Below are 20,279 nucleotides of genomic sequence, written 5' to 3'. Positions count from 1 at the left end.
CCTAGGGCAGGGTGGAAGAGAAGGCAGAGGCTGTACACAGCTGCGCTGCACCCTGGAGCTGCCATAGCCTCCTGAGAGAAAGCAGTATGAGACCAAACCATGTTCCCCAGATTGTCACTGGGCCAACAATCTCCTGACCTGCAGCATTCCTGTGCAGTAGGGCCTGCACAGCCTTTTTCAGGCCTCTTTACATACTTTTTTTCCCACACGTGTATGTACTAGGTCCTCCTCAGCTTGGCTACCTCCCCTTCCCAACACCTCCCACACACATACACATGCCAGCATCCTCTGTTGTATAAAAGACTGGAAGAAGGGTGAACACGCAGATGGAGCTGCTACAAGTATCTCCAGTTAGGGGGTATATGGCATATGTAAAACAAACAGGTGAATGCATGTTCAGTGAGCTAGCAGAGGGAACAGGGATTGAGTCTCAGGACTGAGTGAGTGGACAGAAAGGCTGGGGAATGAATAGAGCTGCACGTAGAACAGTTAGGTATGAAATGGAAGCGTTGAATGCTGGAAGTGGGTGTTAAGGGAAAAGAGACCCTGTGCTTATGTGATATTATGCACATATATATATTCTATGCAACATAATGAACATTTATGCACAGTATATGAACGTATGAAAGAGGAAGGAAAGATAGGACTAGTTCAAAATGGAGGAAGAGTTGGCCTTTTGAGAAATGTAGTTCTAAATACAACTCAACTCTACACAGGCAATGGCCATACATGTAATTTATGTACCACTTCAGTTCCACATAAGCTCTCTTTTGAGGATTTAAATAAAATCTAAGTAGTGCACAGGCTTTATACTAGCCCTCTGAATAACAGTGAACTACTTCTGTAATTACTTCACTGAGTTCCAATACTGTTAAAGTGATTAAAACAAACTTCAGGATGCCAAATGGCCAGAGTCCACAAGTGTCCTTTCCTTACTCAAAACAGGGCATAAAAGTTCTATCCCCAGCTCACTCTGCTGGAGGAGAATACAATCAAAGGAGGGTGCCTGATTTCTCTGACAGTAAATATGCATGACAAAGAATACATATGGGTTTTTCTGCAGTTTAACACTTATGCAAACCATGCACAGGATGCATCACCAACAATTTATGCAGCCAGTGTGACCCAACGATTTCTGTTAAAAAAGGAAATGCGGTTCTAGAGCACACCATAATACTTCCCATCATTATGCTCTGTAATATACCATGATTTCCTTTTTTATGGGAGTAGATACAGAAGCTGCAGATGAATGTTTCCATAGAGTTGCCCTCCCCCCGCCCCCCAGCTCAACAGCCAGGGAAAGCAGCATGTTTCTGTAGAAGTGAAGTCTGCAACAGAAGGAATAGGTAGGAAAAACAAACTCAACAACTCATTTCCTATTGCCACCTAGAGGATTTTCCTACCTAACTACAGCAGTCCGAGTCACTATTCTGATCTGCACCATCCCATTTATCTCAATGCATGCCTAACAGAGGCAGACAGCATATGCTCCTATTGTAACAGAATAGAAAATGGGTTAAGATTATCCATGCACAGATGTTGACTTTGATTTGTGCTAGTCTATCCATAGGCAGCAGATGATCTTTCAGCAATCAATGCCCGAAACAGCTATCTGTCCCAGCTGGAGAAGAGCAGCCGTTTTTAATAGTATCTGTGATTCAAAAAAAATCTCATGCACTAATACAAGCAAGAAAGTACAGCAACAGCGTGTTAAAAATCACTGCTGTCCCACATGCTTTTACACCATGTTGATAACAGGCCACAATCTAAATTTTTGTGTAATCCTTTGAAAATTTCCATTTTGCTATTCCTACAAAATTTTGCTTAATCTTTCAAATTTTCAACAGCCGCATAACGGGGAAAAAAAAAAAAAAAGCACTCAAGTTAAAAGCCTTCTTTTTATAGCATTGAATATATTCCTTTCCCATCATCATTTGGGAAACCAGTGTGAAATTTCACATACTATTTCTCTTTGCTGTCTGTAGCAGTTCAACATAAAAATGTTCATTGCTCTAATTTTTTGCAGCTTCTTATTCCTTTCACTTTTGCTTTGCTCTTGTTTTCTTTGGTGATCTGGTGCTGGCTGAAGGCCTACGACTGAACTGGTGTCATCTAATAACACAACATTACGATAATGTCATTTTCAGCATAGTGTTTATTGTTTTTTATTATTATTTACATTGTTATTGACATTCCACAGGTGTGTATAAATTTGTTATACTCCTCGATGCCCAATTAAATGTGGACAGCTGTCATGAGGACGGGCCATTAAAACGCGTGCAATTCCTGACATTTAGAGATGTTTACATATTGCTAAAACAACAAATGTGTTGGTAAGCAGTTATACAAACTTAGAGAGCTCACAGGGACAGATAAAGATAAGGGCAGAAGTAACATGATTTCTTAAAACAGAGAGAACTCAGTGAACTTTGATAAATTTGGTCTCATAGCTAAGTCACTGGATCGTGATTTGTCTTAAGTTTGGCTTTCCTCACAATTTGGCCAAATAATTAAACTGTTCTTGCTTGTAGTTTTTAAAATTGAAGGACAAATTTGATATCATCTGTGGAGTGCTTAAGTATCACGATAAATAATGAAGACACTTGTTAAAGGCATCTAGGGTAAGTTTAAGCATATGGCATTAACTAATGTCACCTTCATGGTGGTAGTCAGACAAATAAGGCGCAAAGCAGTCCCTAAAAATGACAGTTTGGAGTTTATAAGAAAGAAAACTCCATTCTTACATAAACAGGAGAAAAGGAATATATATGGTGTAATGGCAGAACACTTGAGATTATATTAGAAGAAAACAGACTGTTACTTTTACTAGAAATTGTAAAACATACACAAATGTTATCATATTTTCATTTTATACTGGACTTGTTACAGCTTCCCAGAGTGGCAAGAAAATTATCTTCTTCTGAAAGGGTAGGAATAATTTTTAAAAGAAAGGACTCATGAATCTAAAAGTAGTATTTTGCCACCTAGTGACTAGAAAACGAAAATCAACCATGAAGAGAATTAGCAGAAGCAACTAGCCTTTCATCAGGTAGAGCCAGCTCTGGATTGGCAATTATCTGAGATTCTCTTAGAACCCAGTAAACAGAAATCACATTCAATCATGCCTTAACTGCCAGTACACACTGAAGAGTCCTTGCATCAGAAGGTACCATCATCAAATACGTTAAAATGATAGCTCCAGAAATTCCCTCTACACTCCAGTCACCGTTTCTTCACTCTCTATACAACAACTAGAGTTTAGAACTAAGCCACACTGCAAACCAGAACTGAAAACAAGCATACACACAATTCTCTATGTAACAGTACTTCCATCTACATCTGGCAGTAACAAAATTAAGATTTCTGTCATATTTCTTGATGGTGGGAATTCAAGGACACCATTCCTGTCACCCAAAATAAGACTGTAGCTTTCTCTGAATAGGCATTTGTTTTGTTTTAGCTGTAACTTGAGACATGATACTGACCAGGCCCATCAGAATGTTTTGTTGTAGATAATACCGTTCCTGCTGATATGATCCCAGGTGTGACAATCCAGAGCTTTATTATAATTTGATACCAAATTCTGTACAGAAACAGACTTTCTGGCAGTATAAAAAAAAATCCCTTTGCTATCAGTATAATTTTATTTACTTGATCATTGTGACAGCATTAACTGCCTTCACTCCAGTTCTTTTCGGATTTGTGTTAGGCAGCACTGATTCTGTTGATAGTGGTTTTTTTCCCCAATATTTGAGAGAACTCTGTCAGATGGCATTGAGAAAAACGGAGGGGTGTGAAGGCAGACCTAGCAATACAGAAAATACTACAAATACAAACCGTAGTAACAATCTGCAACAACACTGCACAGCCAAGAACTCTGAAATGCAGATGTATGTACTTCAGAAAAATTTCATTTGTTATGGCTGGTTTGATTGCTATTGCCAAATCATTTGGCAATCCTAAAAAAGAAAGGGATGGCAAAAAAGGAAGAGATGGAAAAAAACCAAAACAAAACCCCACCTGTGCCTAAATACATAGTTATGGCACTAAAAGACAGACACCCCAATCTTCTTTTTTAATAAAGAGAGTGTGTATATGCATTATGATGCTGTATTTACATGATGACAGACTACTACTTCCACAGAATCCATTTAGGTTACTTAACACTGAATCCACTACAGTCCCCATCACGACTCTTCCTACAATAAAAGAACCTTCGGGATGGGTACAGTGCTAAATAAAAGCAACGCCATAAATCTATCCTGCACCTTTGGTGTCTCTTCTCCTCCAATCTTAACCCAGTGTCTATTATTTTCATTTGTACATCATGTCTAAATTTAGGGCTGACAGAGCTCTAGTCGTTTACACCAGCTGATCTAAGATCCAGCCCTTTGCGTATAAGTTTTATGGGACATGTATAATGGACCTAGATCTGTTAGTTGCCTGTGTAGCCTTGAGCCCATTTGGCGCAGCCAACAAACAGCAACAGTCCCCAGGTTTACTTCCTCCTTTAACACGGATTCCTTCCCCCATAGTATCTTGGCTAGGATAAAACCTCTCCTACTTCTGAAAGTTGACTGGGGAAAACCATGAAGTACCATCTTATATTTGAGAGGTGCAATTTCTTTCCCAGGGACTTACTTGCCACAGAACTAGATGACACATAAATATATCTTCTGGTACAGTTACTGTGCATCTCTGGCCCAGCCTAGTCATTCCATTTTGAAAATTAAACCGTAGACACGATTCCAGTATGAACGTAGTATGTCACTAAAAAGTATATAAAAATGTCTTCTTCGAACAATAAACAAAAGGTTATCTAAACTGTACTTTCATTCACCAACCACAGTCAATTCTTCTTAAATTAGTATTTACTACAATGGCATTGGGAACAAGAAGGGTGGAGCATTGAACATGACGCAGTAGAATTACTGCAAAACTCATATTTCAAACTCCAAATCTGCTGACAGAGGAAAATCACTAAAGTGACAGTCACTGGAGAACAGTAATATATAAAACAAGACAATGTCATTTTGATTTGATCTGGACAAAGATGAAAAACCTGCATCTGCCTCTCCAATGACACAGAACAGATTTTTCCTGTTGGCATTCTATTTTACATATATTTTCAAAATATGTTTTTCAGATACCAAGCACAGTCATCAATCTACTCTTTGCAATAAAAGCCTCCGCTGGAGACAGATGAAATGACAGAACACATCTGAGGATACAGCAAGTTCAGCCAATAGATAGAACAACACTGGCATCTAAGGAGTTCAAGGTTAAGTCCCTTTCTGGAATTAAACAGCAAATGGTACCAGAGTCCAAGCAGGAACTGGGAACAATGCCATGACCGATGCTCTGTTTTTCCTCTATAGTGATCTAAAAATAACCTTTTTGGATGTCTGATGAGAAAAACACCAGCCTGTAAAGCCATGGATACATATTTTACCACTCCTTTAGCCAAAACCAAGGAAACTAAGATTGAAGAGAGGATCCGAAACAAATCAATGCAGACATATTCACTGTAGTACTTCTGTGTTTTCTTTTTTCCACAGTTCTAGTCTCAGAGAAGAAAAACATTAGAAAGGAGCTCAGCCTTAAGTCACATTGCCAGACTATAGGTTGTGAGTTTCAGCACTATGGTGTATACTACAGCACTTCTCCTTAAACAGCATATAAAGAAAAAGGACACCTTCTCACATCAGCCTCATAAGTCCAAACAACGAGAACTAAAAGCCTTTCATTTCTAAGTCACTTGTTTGAACCTAGCGGAGTTCACTCTGAAAGACAGACAAGAGATACATTCCCTTTTTGTACAGCTTCCAACTCTTAGTGTTCTTGGTTTTGAGGCAGAATCCCAGACTACCAAAATCAGCGGCAATGACTGCAATTATATCCAAGGTATCTGTCTGAAAAGAACTTCTCTCCAGTGCTTTGACAGGTTGTATTTCCTCTTATAAGTGTATGTGTTGATGTAAGAAGAAACAAAACACAAAAAAACAACACACCACTACTCCACTGTGAAGTCTCTCCCCAAAGGACAATTTCAATGGCAAGCACAAGAACTTACGCCATGAAGAGATTTCAAAATAACAAAACAATTCTCAGGCTGTATTTATTTACACTTAGGAGTGTAGCCAAAGAGGACCAAATCAAATAATCTAATATTTAAAACAAAAAAAACCACAACAAAATCAACATTTTACTTTTTCCCACCTGTAGACAGCATTATCTGTACTTAAATACAGCTTAAATACAAATCAATTTACATAATGACTCTCACCATAGGAAGCTGACTAAAGGATTTATGAATGTGGCCAAATTGTGAAATGAAAACATGAAAAACATCATTCCACCATTTTCAATCTCACACTGAACTTCACTTCATAGTTTATATTAAGACCAAAACTGATAAAACATTCATAAGAGACCAGAGTTGTCATCAAATCCAAAGATGATGAAGACATCTTGGCAACAGAAAAGAACAGAACGATATGGTAAACAAAGCAGCGTGGACATTTTATGCCACTATTATTCCATCACCATATCCTGGTATCAAGTTATTTTGAAAAAAGGCAGCAAGATGCAGTGCCTGCTCTTATTTTTACCTGTGGAATACTAAAATTTACATTTCAAAACCAAAATGGAGAGCCACAATAATTTTTCAGAAAAGGTAATCTTTCTCTTCTAAGTAAACACTTTCTCTAAAGAAAATCTAGAAGATGATGACCAAGATTAAAGCGAAGCAGTTGATAGATGCAGTTGATAGATGATTCATCTGCTTCCCGGAAAATCATTTCCGGTTATAACATGTTCAAGTCAGCTCAGGATTTTTAATTCTTTGTTCTGTAAGATGAATATATAATTTTGGTGATAAAAAATAAATGCAATATCCTGACAGCTACAAGGAGGTAAATTCCAGGCAAGCTGTGTGCACGTCTGGCCACTCTTACAGTACCACTCTGCATGACAGTAAGCCAAATGCTCAGCTCAAGACTATTGAAAGGGAACTTCTCCCTCCTGCTCCCAGCTACGTGCTTTTGGACATATCCCGTGCTGTTACCAGTAAGTGCTGGACTCCTCTGTGTGCTGCTCTATCTTTCTACGGCAAAAGAAAACAAGCCCAGTAAGCAAATAAGTATGGATGGTTTTCTATTGCATTGGGTAATTAAGCATCTTGTGGAAGGATCTGACAGTCATCAGCACTGGCAGATGAGGGAAAGGACTGGAAAGAATAATGGGCAATAGCAAAGTCAGAACTCTTCCTTTGGGTGGCAAGGAACCATTGCCAGCCTAAAGCTGGCTTTGCCACTAACTTGTCACGTGGCGTTGGTCATGCGCCTTTAACCATGGCTTATTTATCCACTTGGAAATGAGCACATTTGTCACCTTCCTCACAAAAATGTGGTGAGAGCTTAAGTTTGGAACTGCCACTGAACGTGAAAAAGAAAAATTATTATTACTGCATTTTCAGATGTGTAACTGTTTTGGGTTTGTGTGGTGGGGTTTTGGTAGCGAAGGGGGGGCTGCAGGGGTGGCTCCTGTGAGAAGCTGCTAGAAGCTCCCCCGGCTCCAAGACAGACCTGCCTCTGGCCAAGGCTGACCCCACCAGAGACAGTGGTAGCGCCTCTGGGATAATATATTTAAGAAGGGGAACCTGCAGTGTGGGAGGAGATTGGAATGTGAGTAAAACCCCTGTGCAGGTCAGTGAAGGATGGGGAGGAGGTGCACCAGAGGAGGGGAGGGCCCTGCAGTCTGTGGGGAGATGGCAGGCTGTCCCCCCACCGCCCGTGGAGAGGAGCGGGGGAGCAGATGCCCACCTGCAGCCCATGGAGGACCCCACGCCGGAGCAGGGGATGCCCCTGAAGATGGCCGTGGCTCCCTGGGAAAGCCTGCACTGGAGCAGGTCTGTGCCAGAAGATCAGCCCACAGAAAGGATCCATGCCAGGGAAGTTCGTGAAGGACTGCAGCCCGTGGGAAGGATCCACACCAGAGAAGTTTGTGAAAAACTGCAGCCCACAGAAAGGACTCACGTTGGAGAAGTTCATGGAGGACTGTTTCCCATGGAGGACCCCACACTGGAGCAGGGGAAGAGTGAAGAGTCCTCCCCTTGAGGAGGAAGAGGTGGCAGAGACAGTGTGTGACAAACTGACCATAACCCCCATTCCCTCTCCCCCTGCACTGCTGGAGGGGGTAGGTAGAGAATTTGGGAGTGAAGCTGTGCCTGGGAAGAAGGGAGGGGTGGGGGGAAGGTATTTTAAGATTTGAATTTACTTCTCTTTATCCTTCTTTTGATTTGGAGTAAGTTAAATTGATTTTGCTTCTTTCCCAAGTTGAGTCTGTTTTTTCCCCGTGACCATAAGTGGTGAGTGATCCTTCCCTGTCCTTGTGTCGACCCAAGAGCTTTTCTTTATATTTTCTCCTCATCCTACCAGGACCAGGGGAGAGGAGCGATTGAGCGGCTTTGTGGTGCTTTGTTACTGGCTGGGCTTAAACCATAACAATAACACATGACTGACTGGAAAAAAGAATAACAAACCCCAAACTAAAGCTGTGATTTCATCGTGGTCGAGGTTACAGACATGTGCAGGTGGGGACATAAGGGACAGTTTTTAAAGTAGCAAAAAGCTAAAAGCAAACAGGAGAAATTACATTCTATCATGACTGAGTTCCAAGTTCAATCAAATGGAAATCAGCTGTGTATTTATAATGAAGAAATTGTGCCTAAATCTTAGCGCTAAACAAGCCAGTGTTGAAAGCTGAACATCTCTCTCTTTTGTGTCTCATATCCCTTTGAAACAGGGGCTTGTTATAGCAAGCTCATTCATTGCTCCTCAGAGAACTAGTTGGACAGCTGAATCACTCATGAGCTGAAGGTGCAGTTGATCCGAGTACTTATTTCCAAGGAAAAGTGTTTTTTCAAGAGGCGCAAAATACAGCAGTTATTATTTGCATTATGCTAGCTTTCATCTAGCAACTGAAAAAAGCAATATCTCATTACAGTAGGGGAAATACTCCCTCCCTTGAATAACTTACTATGCTTAGATCCTACAGATGTCTAAACACATGCTTACAAAGAGTAAGTCAGGATAAGCAATAATAAATTCACCTCTCAACTTCATAGCCTTTCCTATCTATCAGTGACAGTTTCTAGAGATTCTGCATGATCAATCCTAAATCTTCAGAGTATTTTAAGCAGGTAATGAAAATGGGGTACCAAAAGAAGAAGGGGGGGGTATCAGTACCATGGACCAGTGATTACACTGCATTCACCTAAAACCTACTAAACTTCAATGAAGTCTTTCAATTGACTTTGGTATGCTCAGAATTTCAGTTGTGTTGCAAGGCCTCATCTAAGTAACATATATGGGATATCAGCAAACAACTGCTTTTGAAATTAATTGAGTACAGGCATTCCAATACCCTATATAGTTTTGAGAAACCCACATTATCTTTGTATTGCACTGTTTCTAAAATACATCAATAAATGACTAAATAAATGCCTACGCATCAGCAAAACCCACTAACTCTCTGCTTAGATACTGTCCTGTGTTACAGAAGTCAGAAAATAGTTCTACTGCAGACTGTGAACAGACATTTAGTAGATCTTTCTCAATAGAACAAATAATTTTAAAATTATACTTTTCGCGTGCAGGCAAGATATAACATCTCTACTGAACTTGTCCCAACTAGTATTGGACATTTTGTACATTTTGCAGGTACCAGGATGTTGAACTTTATCAGGCTACAATATCAATTTAAAATAAATAAATAAATAATTACCACTGCACTGTTAACACAGCAACAAATACACATACCTGGTAAGTAACACTCTTCTTTCCATTATCATTTGTTTGAGGCAAGGTCAGAGGTCCAGAAACTACCCAAACGTCCTCAAATCTCTCAGTCAATTCCCGACAATACATTTCCATTCTGGAACATATTTGTCAGATAGGGTAAAGTCAGCTGGGAAAACTTAACATAATAATCTTTGAAACATACTATGAAGGGCAAGATGAACTACTGACAGTTTGGGAGCATTTCTCCAAACTCATGTGACTGACTTGCAAACTGAAGAAGGTTAAACACAGGCCCAAGTCATACTTCCCACTTGTCCCAGGTTCACTTATTTACAGATAGGCATGTGTTTGAAAACAGTATGTGTAGCCTTACCACCTGTCCTGAAAATCTGAGTTCTCTACTTAGTCCCATGCTTGGCACTAGAAAGATACTGTTGATGGTCACCTGGGATTAGTAAAATACTTGTTTTAAACAACAGGTTGTGGTGTTCTTTCTTTGAAAGGTTTTACCACATTACTGTATTTATATGTTCCTCCCCAAGGAATCAATGTCCTGCAACAGACAGCTCTTTCCATAGCTCAAAGTACTTAGAAAACTTTCTATGTGCCATTCCCACTAAGTCTACCTTTTTTTTTTTTTTTTTTAAATATAAGACTGTTTAAAAATAAAGTGGTAACTCTAGAAATACTAATGTTATTTTTGCTTTTTAAACAAATTGATTCAGTTTACAGCATAAAGTATTTCTGAAAATAAGAAGGTTTCTGGATCATGCCTATTTTACCTAAAACAAAAGAATGTAGACCATTTTTGATCTAACACCCCAAGTGTTGTAGAAATCACATACAGCGAGCACCCATTGGTCCTTTACTACAGATAGAGTTGCACTTCACTCAAATGGACAAACAGACCAGAACATGAGACAGATGAGCCCAGCTAACCTGGCTGCCTCTGAAAAGGGGAGGTTTCATGCCCTTCTCTCTCTCACTCCTGTTCCTTATACCTCTCCCTTGGGCCACTTTTAGCATTCTTCATCTGTCAACAACCCTGAACAAAATCAGTCTTTTTTTTTGTGCTGGGTTAGTGAGTTAAATCAGCTCACACAAATCAGAATTAGCAGGAGTGAGCCCCACAAATCAGAATTAGCAGGAATGAGCCCTTTCTTCTTTGTTAATAGTGAGCTGCCATGTGATACACAAAAGCATTGACCACAAGCTAATTTTTTTCCCTGCTGTCGTCAGCTTTGCTTCCAAGCAGCTCAGCTCCTCAGGCTGTCTCACGGCATGGCAATACAAACACCACCTGGCACAAGGAAAGAATGGGAATAAATGCAGCTAGGGAGCAAACTGCTTTTGGTGGCAGCAGGGACAGAGATCAGATTACAGTGACCATGAAATTGCACTCAAAACAAGACAGAAAACAACAGCTAAATGTCAGGAAAGAAAGAAGCATGCAAGTTGGTGGGAAGAGAATGAGGAATAAATACTAAGGTGCAGTTAGACCACACTACTGAACTATTCTAATAGCTTACTATCAAACAGCTTGCTGAAAGATGCAGTCCTGCTCTCCCCTTTCCTACTGCTCCCCTTGTCTGCCCCAGCTGAACAGTCCTACTCCATCTTCTGTGTTGGCTCTGGCACTCATCTCACCAGTTGATCCAATTTTCTAATCTGGCAGAAACGTAACCAAGCAAAACAAAATGTGAATCACTTTAACTGTGTTAGCAAATGGAATTGACTCGCCCTAGTCAGGCTAGTACCAGAGCTGGAACTGGGAAAGCAAAAACACATGGCTAGAGGGCGAACACCACTTTAAAAAACAACACATTGTTAAACTGACTAAGCTGTATTGTCTACCTGCACCTCAGAAAACAATTCAGGAAGCAAGCAATTTAAAAAAACAAACAAGAAAGGAAGAGAGTACTGAAGCCAGGAAGGGATACAACACATGTGAAACACAGTATCCTTAAAACTATTTATCATTAAACAAGTGACTGACAAAACAAGTGGCACAAATACCTTGTATTTAAACTGTGGGGATAGGGTGCTGGGGTTGGGAGACAGTGGTAATAGCTGCTTAAATTGAGGGGCTGACAGTGCCAGGGGAAATTTTCAAACACTCCCCATGATTTCCTGATTAGGCAGAGATCCTGCTCAAGGGAAATAAAAAGGGTTTCCAACCTTGAATTGGTACAAATGCCTAGCTTTGGTATATGGAAATTTTATGCTCAAATACTGGAGGTATTAAAACAATACCAAAAAAATCTCTTAAAATGTTACAGCATTTTATTTGTCTATAAAACAGTATAACCTTACTGAATGCCTCATATGATTTTATATGCATTCCTGTAAAACGTGAAAGTAGTGTGTAGTTGAATGATGATGCATTTTTGATAGACTTTTAGTACAATACCATACATAAATTTGCTAACCTTCCCTTGAGCGACCCTTGTGAAATTCATCATTTTCCCCTCCTGTTTCTGAGTCGTAACATCCTGTTAAGTCCTATGCAAGAAGCACTGGATGAATGCTACTTTTATTAATGTTTTTCTCTGCTCAAAGGAAGGAAAGAATAAAAATCCTATGTCAATAAAGTTTAAAATTTATCAACCACTCACTTCACCTCAAAGCCAATCTAGCCGGCGCTCACAAGGGACAGAGAACCTGCCTGACTGCTACTTGGAATCCAGCAGTCTAAGACCTAAAGTAGTCACGACACAGTGGGAGCACTCAGTTCTCCAATTCAAAGTGAACTAATGTCCACATACAGAGATGCGAATACTCTCATACTGGAAGCGCTTTTTTGAGGAAGAGATGTTAAAGCAAGATCTAAACCCATTCCTTGCTTCTACTGAACTTTCCTTAAGGACAGTGATGTTAAGCCTGGTACCTTTACCCACATCAGCCAGAAGAAGTAATTTTATCTATTCTAAATAAATGTCCTCTACAGTTTGATTGAATAAAGAACGAAAGTAGTCATTTTAGTGTTCTTGCACTGTAAGGACTGAGCTGCCTTTCATTTCAGAGAAAGTTCCTATGATCTCTACAGATGACCTATAAAGTGCTCTAGAATACTTGGATGTGAAGAAGCTTTATAAATATAGCATTTTTGATTTATGCCACTGCCTGGTATTTTTCCCGTAGTTTACTTACAAGTAATTTCTCACCTGTTCCAAAATCCAGCATTATTTTCATAATTCTGAGGCACGATGTTAGACAGGTAGAATGTTTCAGCCATAGCTCTCTGCATAGAGAAAGATAATATAATTGAAACATTTAAGAGCTAAAAACACATTTTAAAAGTTTCTTGATCAGAATCCATTTCTAATTTAGTCTTAACATTATCAACATAAAAGGTCAGAAAAAAACTAAGTCAGAATATCTACAAAATTATTTTGGATCAAGATGTGCATAACTGAGGTGCAAACCTTGCAAAATTTATCTACTTTTTTTTTTTTTTTTTTTTGACAGAAACATAGCACAAGAATATCCTCTTCTAGAGGCACAGGAATCACTATGTCACCCAGTGTTAGTTTTGTAATGTCTTTGGAAGGAACTAGCTGCTCTTCTTTTTGAATGGAAAGATGCTTTCACCCATGCTTTTCATTTATTCGACTGCCTAACGGCTAGTTTTTTCTTTCCCTTACAAGAAAAGGTTTATTAAAAATATTCATATTTTACAAATACATAACATGCAGGCAATGAAATGATTTACGAGACCATAATGGTCAAATATCTACACATCTGCTTTATTTCATCTTTGAAAAGTGTCATAAACCTCTCTGAACTGAAGCCCACATATATCCAGATGTGAACGACCTGGTGCTAAAAAAACTACGCATATGCAGGAAAGTATAAGAGAAAAAATTTCCAAGATCTTAACCCAGAATCTTCATAGGTCCTGTACTTGTCAGTATTTTTCACGCAATACTTCTTCAAAGTGAAGGGGCTGACAGAAGTCCTTAGGATAATGAGCAAACACTACCTGCACTAATTAAACTGTGAAATTAAATTTTTATAATCCTGTATTTGAATGATTGTATCATCTCACTGCATTTCAAGCCAGGTCCACGATCTCTCTGCACAGGTAGCTCACCAGCAAAAACTCCCCAGATATCATAAATAAATAACCACAAAGACATTTCGAGTAGAAATAAAACAACTGGTTCTTTCATCCACCACATGCCACTGAGCTGTCACTCTGCCCCACTGCATACTATTCTGCCTGGCAGAAATACAAATTTAAACTGCTTCTTAATTGACAAATGGCTGCATTAGGCACATTTCACAAGAGGATCCAATAAATCCAAGGCTGCTTTGTTAGTCAGCCAAGGCATTAGGGCATGCTTTTCTTACAGCTCAAATAAATGGCAGGTGAAGACATTTTATAGACTGAAAGAACTATGGCAAAAGAAGGTTCTAATTTACCTCATGCACATTGCCAGAAAGGAAAAAGCCTTTTAAATCATCCAGGCAATCCCCTTGCCAATACAGAACAGTACTTAACAGCATCTTTGCTTTGCCCAATCTAGCCTTAAACATCTCAGCACCTGTTGGCCAGAATGAAGTCATCGTTCCCTGTCTCCCTTTCACTGAGCTTCAGAAGACACTTTTAAGGTTTGCTTGGTGAAGGTTATAATCCTCATTTTACAAGCAGACAATGTGACATACAAAAGGTTGAGATGACTTGCTTACCACTATACTGTACAAGATATACTCACATCATCTCTGCCCAACAAGCTAATCTAGGTGTGATTTAATGAAGAGAGGTATGTCACCAGAGGATGCACCCGATTTATATGCCCGAAGCAGACTGTGAGAGCATCTTACACTGCTCAGTCAGGAATAGACCTTGTAACTCCAAGTCCAAGTCTGTGCATCAATAATGAGATCATGTTCCATCTCAAAACAAACTGCAAAAGAACACTACACATTACTTTTAAGGGTCTTTTGACCCTTTCCAACTGATAAACACAAATTAAAAAGAAAGAAAAAAAAATCCTACTGTTGAAAATTTGTTATCTCCTGCTGGTGCCATGTGTCCTCGTGACCATCCGCTCCCAAGGTAGTCTTCATTGACAGCACTAAACATTAGAGGGATGTTAGGATCTGGTCTGAATTTACAGTGCCTTCGGTCTGCATTGCCTGAGGAATAACACGCTAAATTATTAGGTTACCATTAAACCATCATAACAACAAGACAAAAAGAACTGGTTCTGTCACATCTTGTCAAATGACCCATGCTTAAGGATTCAACATATTAATCTCAACTGAGTATTTTTTTCCTCAACCATACAAGAGAATTCAACTTAAATATGTGTGCTCCAGTCCTAAATTCTTTCCCATTACATATTAGAAATTCTAACATGCTTACCGTTTTATAGAGAAAAAAACAAAAGCAAAATATATTAATCTTATCAGAAATACAGATAAATATTAAAGGCAAGATTGCTAAAGATATAAACCAGTACAGAATCACTTTTTAGGACAATGGAGATATACAGATCTTTACTAGCTGCAATTCCATTTTTACGTTTGATCTACTACAAGTAATTCTTCTTTTTCCAGGTCTAGCCTGGAAGTAGAATGAGTGTATCTTAATAAAGTTACACTTGGTAAAATAATAAACCCATTTAAGAGAAAGTCTTAAGTGTTCTGTTCTCCACAGACACAGAAATAAGTGCAGAGCTTTCCTGTTCCTTTCCAAGATTCCCCTTCTGTCTTTCCAGATATTTGGGAATTACGCACAAAAATGGCTAGGCCTAAGTCTTCTGGAAGTGAAAAACTTTTTGGGGGAAAGGTTGTGGGGGGAGCTAACTTAACTGTTGCAGAGATGGCAGCCCACTCTAAGCTGCTGTCTTTGCTGGGGAGACTGTGACTCCTTCCCAGATTTACTGGCCATACACCTGCATTTGTGTCCTTGCACTGTGTAGAGTCCCAGTCAACTCCTTAGAAAAGATGTTACTCTGAGTGGGCTACAACTTTGAGACCACTTCGACCCAAACACAGACCACTTCCTTGGAAAAGCTATGGCCAGAAGATACTTGCATGAATTATCCTGGCACTGACAGCCTCCAATAAGACACCATCTTAGGGAATGGCCTGGGACCCAAGAGCATCCATAGTTAAGGAAGGTGCTCCAGCAAAGCAGAGGCACATGCAAGGGCTGCCTCGGCTGTCCCTGTGCAGTGGGTCAAGAGAGATGGAAAATAACTGGCTTAGAGCACCATCACTGTTGTCCACAATTTTTTTTTCCCAAATGACAATATAATTCAAAGTATCTACAGCATACTGAATTTTCTTTATAAAATTCAGGGTGTCATCTTAGGCATCATATCACAGATGCAATATACAGGATCATTATATAGTCTCTTTTCATTTAAGAATGAATCAGGCTGGTACACACCAGAGAGAATTTTCTCAAACTTGGCACTTCATAAAGCACTTCCTGTTGCAATACAACATGAGGGGCAATTTTCAATAGTGATCACTGCTAGTTGTTAAAATTATTCTTTCTTCTATAGCTGACTGTGCATATCCACACAAACTGCATGCACTCTGGTTTTTTTGTCATGTCAGTATTATCACTGAGTGCATACGAGCTCTATGCTTCCTTGTGCTGTGTACTCAGAACAAAGTGTGGTATACACTCTCCACTTGGCAGCTCCCTGAAGAACGCACGAATATGCAAGGACCACAAGGAAGAAGGGAAGGGGTGGAAAATGAGCATGCATATGGATAATGCATCTCTTGGAAACCAGTGCCTGTAAGCAATTTCCTCTTTGCTGACCATCTGTTCATATGCCCATGGAGATGATGTCAAAACAGAGAGGGGGTCAGAGCATCTTTATGCAGCGCAGGTAGAAGGAAGGAGCTTCACTTCTCTTTTCTTTTTTTAGTAAAGTATGTGACGTGATACTTCAACACAGGATTGATGCTTAGGAAGCAACACTGACAAGTTTATCAGTATGCAAAACAACAGAATTCTTATTTTAAAAAAATCATATTTAATCTCAGTATTTAAGACAAAGTGTAATTTACCAATTAAATTTGAAAAATGGAAAAATATATCCTCATTTAGTCTCTGTTCACTGCTTTGAAAAAAACAGCTAATTTCTTCTGTAGCCAGTTTTGTACCTCTCATTTATACATAAAGCTAATTTCTTTCCACCATGTTTTTTTAAACTTTTAAGTTCTTACTTATCAATAAAATAAATTTTTTTACATCACATCCTTTCAAAACTCCAGGACCAGGAAGGTTTTTCTGACCTTCCCCAAACAACACAGTTCTGCCTCAGATCTGAATTAGAGTAGCTATCAGAAGTAACTCAGAGCTGAATGCCTCAAGATGCTTAATTTCAACTTGCAGATTAGTTCTATCTGATCATTTGGAAATAATTTTAACAATTTGGCTGTTAAGACCCGCTTGAAAGTAAGCCTGGAATTACTGCTTTCTTCTCAGAAAGAAGTGGAACCAATGATGCTACTTAGGGGTTGGTTATAAATATTTTCAGGATCACGCTTTTAATTTTGAAAGGTAATTTGAAGACAGTGATTAAGATATATTTAGAGGGCTACTGCATTCATAAAACATTTTACAGTTATACAGTTACCTCCATTGCTAATAATTTGCCTTATAAAAACTGAACTAATGCTATAAACTTAATTTACAATGACTGTATACCACTCGTATTTCATTCACCACTGACACTAAAAAATCACTGAGCCTCTGTCTTGCATAAAGAAGAGGGGAGAGAGTATTAGATAATGAATACAAGAGAACTGCATCAAAGTAAATAATGGCTGCAGTGAGTAGGTAATGCCCTATCTAGCTTTGAACAATTACAACCGTTGATGCCCTTTGCTTCATTTTTATCTCACAAATGGACATACATCTTTTCTTCCCATTCTGAGCAAATCTCTTTAAGACCTGTAGATGAAACAGTCTGGCCACTAAAGGCATTGACTCCACAAGCATTCACACATATGGGGCAGTACCTAAACTGACATAAATTGGACCACAGAACTAACTACACTAGCTAAGGAAGCAAGAGCAATTTTTATGCACTTGAGCAATAACACTGAACTTTGCAAGTCTAAGTCGGGTAAGGAAACTTTAATTTTCAGCGCTTCATCTTCTCTCCATTCATGTTTAAAAGAGGTAAGTTAAGCTTCCCTCCTGCAACATTACTTAAGAGTGTTTACACTGACACAGCTACATTGTCTGGTGCTTACCAACTGTTTCATAAATTCGTAACAGAAACTTCTCCCAGAAGGTAGCTCTAGTTCTTTTTCATTCCTTGCTTTCATACACAGCCCTTGGACCAAGTATATGTTGCAGGCTTCAGGATGTTGTACGCTCAATACCAGACTACTCCCACCAAGAGAAAGAACACTGAAGAGGCCTGCCAACCTGCAGTGACAGATCTCTTTTAAACCACTGGCAACATCAGCCTTAATACTGTCACGAAGCTGACATCCACCCAGAGGCCTGCTGCCTCCAGTAGGATTGTGAATGTGTGGAAAAATCCATACCTAGAGATCAGTGTAGGATTTTTCTCCCTGCCTGCTCCTGGGTCCACCTTCTGTGAACAGCAAAGCCCATTTTGGGTGTCATAAATGTAAGCAAATAAATACCTACATACCCAGTGTCTTCTGTTTTGAAATATGTTCAATCACCCATCGAGGCACCCGTTTTGCCTGGTCATAAGACAGGGCGTGATTTGTGTAACATCTGGTCTCTGTTCCAGCTTCAGGGAATCCATATTTTTCCAGCAGAGACTCTTCTACTGGTTCTAAGGATAACAATAAACAGAAAGCCACCCAAAGATGAAATGTGATCAGAAACAAGACAGTAAGAAAAGCATCTCAGCAGATGTAAACATACCATATAGGGAACTACTTGAGGTTATTACCACAATTAAGACTTAAAAAAATATTAAGAGAGCTATCCAGTGAAACTCTGTTCTACCAAAAAAGTGCATTTCACCTTGTCCTTACATGAGGCACTCAGCTCTAGGACTAACTCATCCACTCTAATGCCTAAACGCATCTACCTAGCAATCGGTCTGGGCTGGCCTTCAGAAGAAAAGGTATCAGATATTTAGGGACAAATCAGGCAACAAGGAGTTAGGGACACAGGAGATCAACACACACATTTCACCCTTCAGAGATGGAAATCGCACTCCTCCTCATAAACTGAGATGTACAAGTTAAGCACAAGTGCGAGTCCTGCCCTCACTGAGAATGCTTACACTCTGCTGAATGAATGAAAGCTTCACTTTGCGATTATTCTTTTTTTTTTTTTTTGCAAACATTTTTCTCTCATGGAGGAATATTTACATCTGTCTTACTGACTTCCTTGTGCTCCAGCCATCTGTTCGACAGCAACTCGCCTTTTTAGAGCCCCTCTTCCTCTGCTTTCCAACACTCCCATTACTTTTAAAGCCTTCAGGCTGCAGAGAAAAACCATTCATTCCCACCAGGCCCATGCCTCGCACCCCCACCGGCCCCCACAGCAAGTGGGCCAGGGTCTTCCCAAGTGAACAGCCACCAGCTGTGCTGGCCTTCCTCCCCAGGGCAGCGCTCGGGAAGCAATATCTGAAATTTAGTTACGGCCTGACCTGAACTGCGTGTTTAAAAGTTATTTTATGTTATTACGGGGACGTTACCAGAACACAGCGGACAACTGTTCTCCGCTCCCCACTGCAACACGGGACGTTTGCAGCCATCGTAGCAGCCGCACAAAACCACTTACCTCGCATGTCACCAGTGTTTTGGCGTGAGCAGGTGCAGCAAGGGGAAGCTGTGTTTTTAATGCAAATTACAGCCCAGCATCCCCAAATAACCTCCTTACACACCCCCCCCCCCCCCCCCGCCCCAAGCCCGGCGCAGGTACTCGGGGAACTCCCCGCCCTCCCGACCCACTCTTGGCACCCCAGGACGGAGAAGGCTGCTCAGAGGGGATGGAGCGGGTTTAGGGGCTGGGGGGGGGGGAACGGTCTGTGGGGACCGTGGCCGAGCTGAGGCGCCGCCGCTCCCGCCCCGCGGAGCCACGGGGCCGCCGCGCCCGAGCCTCCACGCTCTGCCCACGGCTCTTACCCTCTGGCAAGGCTCGCCCGGGGACCGTCTCCGGCTGGCTTTGGCTGCGGAGGAGCCGCCACGCAGCCCAGCACGACACGGCGGTGCCCGCCGCGGCCCCGCAGACGAAGCCGCCCAGAAAGCGGCGGTGACGGGGGAAGGCCGCCATGGCGGCGGGCGGAGGCGGGAACGGTGGCGGCGGCAGCGCCCCCTGCCGGCCCGCCCGCGGCGGTGCAGGCGCCTGGCCGCCATGGCGGTACCGCCTCAGCGCGGCGGCGGCCACATGCGAGGAAGGAACGAAGAGGGATTTGCCCGAAAGCTGTGGCAAAGGGAGAACGAAGGCGCGGGGCTCGCCCTCTCGGGGACTACAGGGACCGCCCGGTGAGGGGTGGCTAAATT

The 20,279-nt window shown here is 40.8% G+C and overlaps 1 protein-coding gene across 5 annotated transcripts in view; it reads right to left on the bottom strand.

Annotated features, from left to right (window-relative positions):
• Nucleotides 1–20,060, bottom strand: part of EXOG (exo/endonuclease G) — a 33,151-nt gene extending 13,091 nt beyond the window's left edge. For all 5 annotated transcript variants that reach the window (XR_007505800.1, XR_007505797.1, XR_007505798.1 and 2 more), the window contains exons 1-5: nucleotides 19,902–20,060; nucleotides 18,446–18,595; nucleotides 14,806–14,945; nucleotides 12,968–13,044; nucleotides 9,822–9,936 (exon numbers count right to left, since the gene is read on the bottom strand). Coding sequence is in view for 1 of the 5 variants with exons in the window: in XM_049798386.1 (XP_049654343.1) it covers nucleotides 9,822–9,936; nucleotides 12,968–13,044; nucleotides 14,806–14,945; nucleotides 18,446–18,595; nucleotides 19,902–20,049 (630 nt within the window). In the remaining 4 variants the exon portion in view is untranslated. The remainder of the gene's footprint in view (nucleotides 1–9,821; nucleotides 9,937–12,967; nucleotides 13,045–14,805; nucleotides 14,946–18,445; nucleotides 18,596–19,901) is intronic.
• Between the last annotated feature and the right edge of the window lie 219 nt (nucleotides 20,061–20,279).

This window comes from Accipiter gentilis, chromosome 4 (assembly GCF_929443795.1).
Source record: "Accipiter gentilis chromosome 4, bAccGen1.1, whole genome shotgun sequence".
NCBI classification, from domain to species: domain Eukaryota; kingdom Metazoa; phylum Chordata; class Aves; order Accipitriformes; family Accipitridae; genus Astur; species Astur gentilis.
Note: the sequence above shows the minus strand (reverse complement) of the source record. Positions and strands in the feature narration are given on the sequence as shown.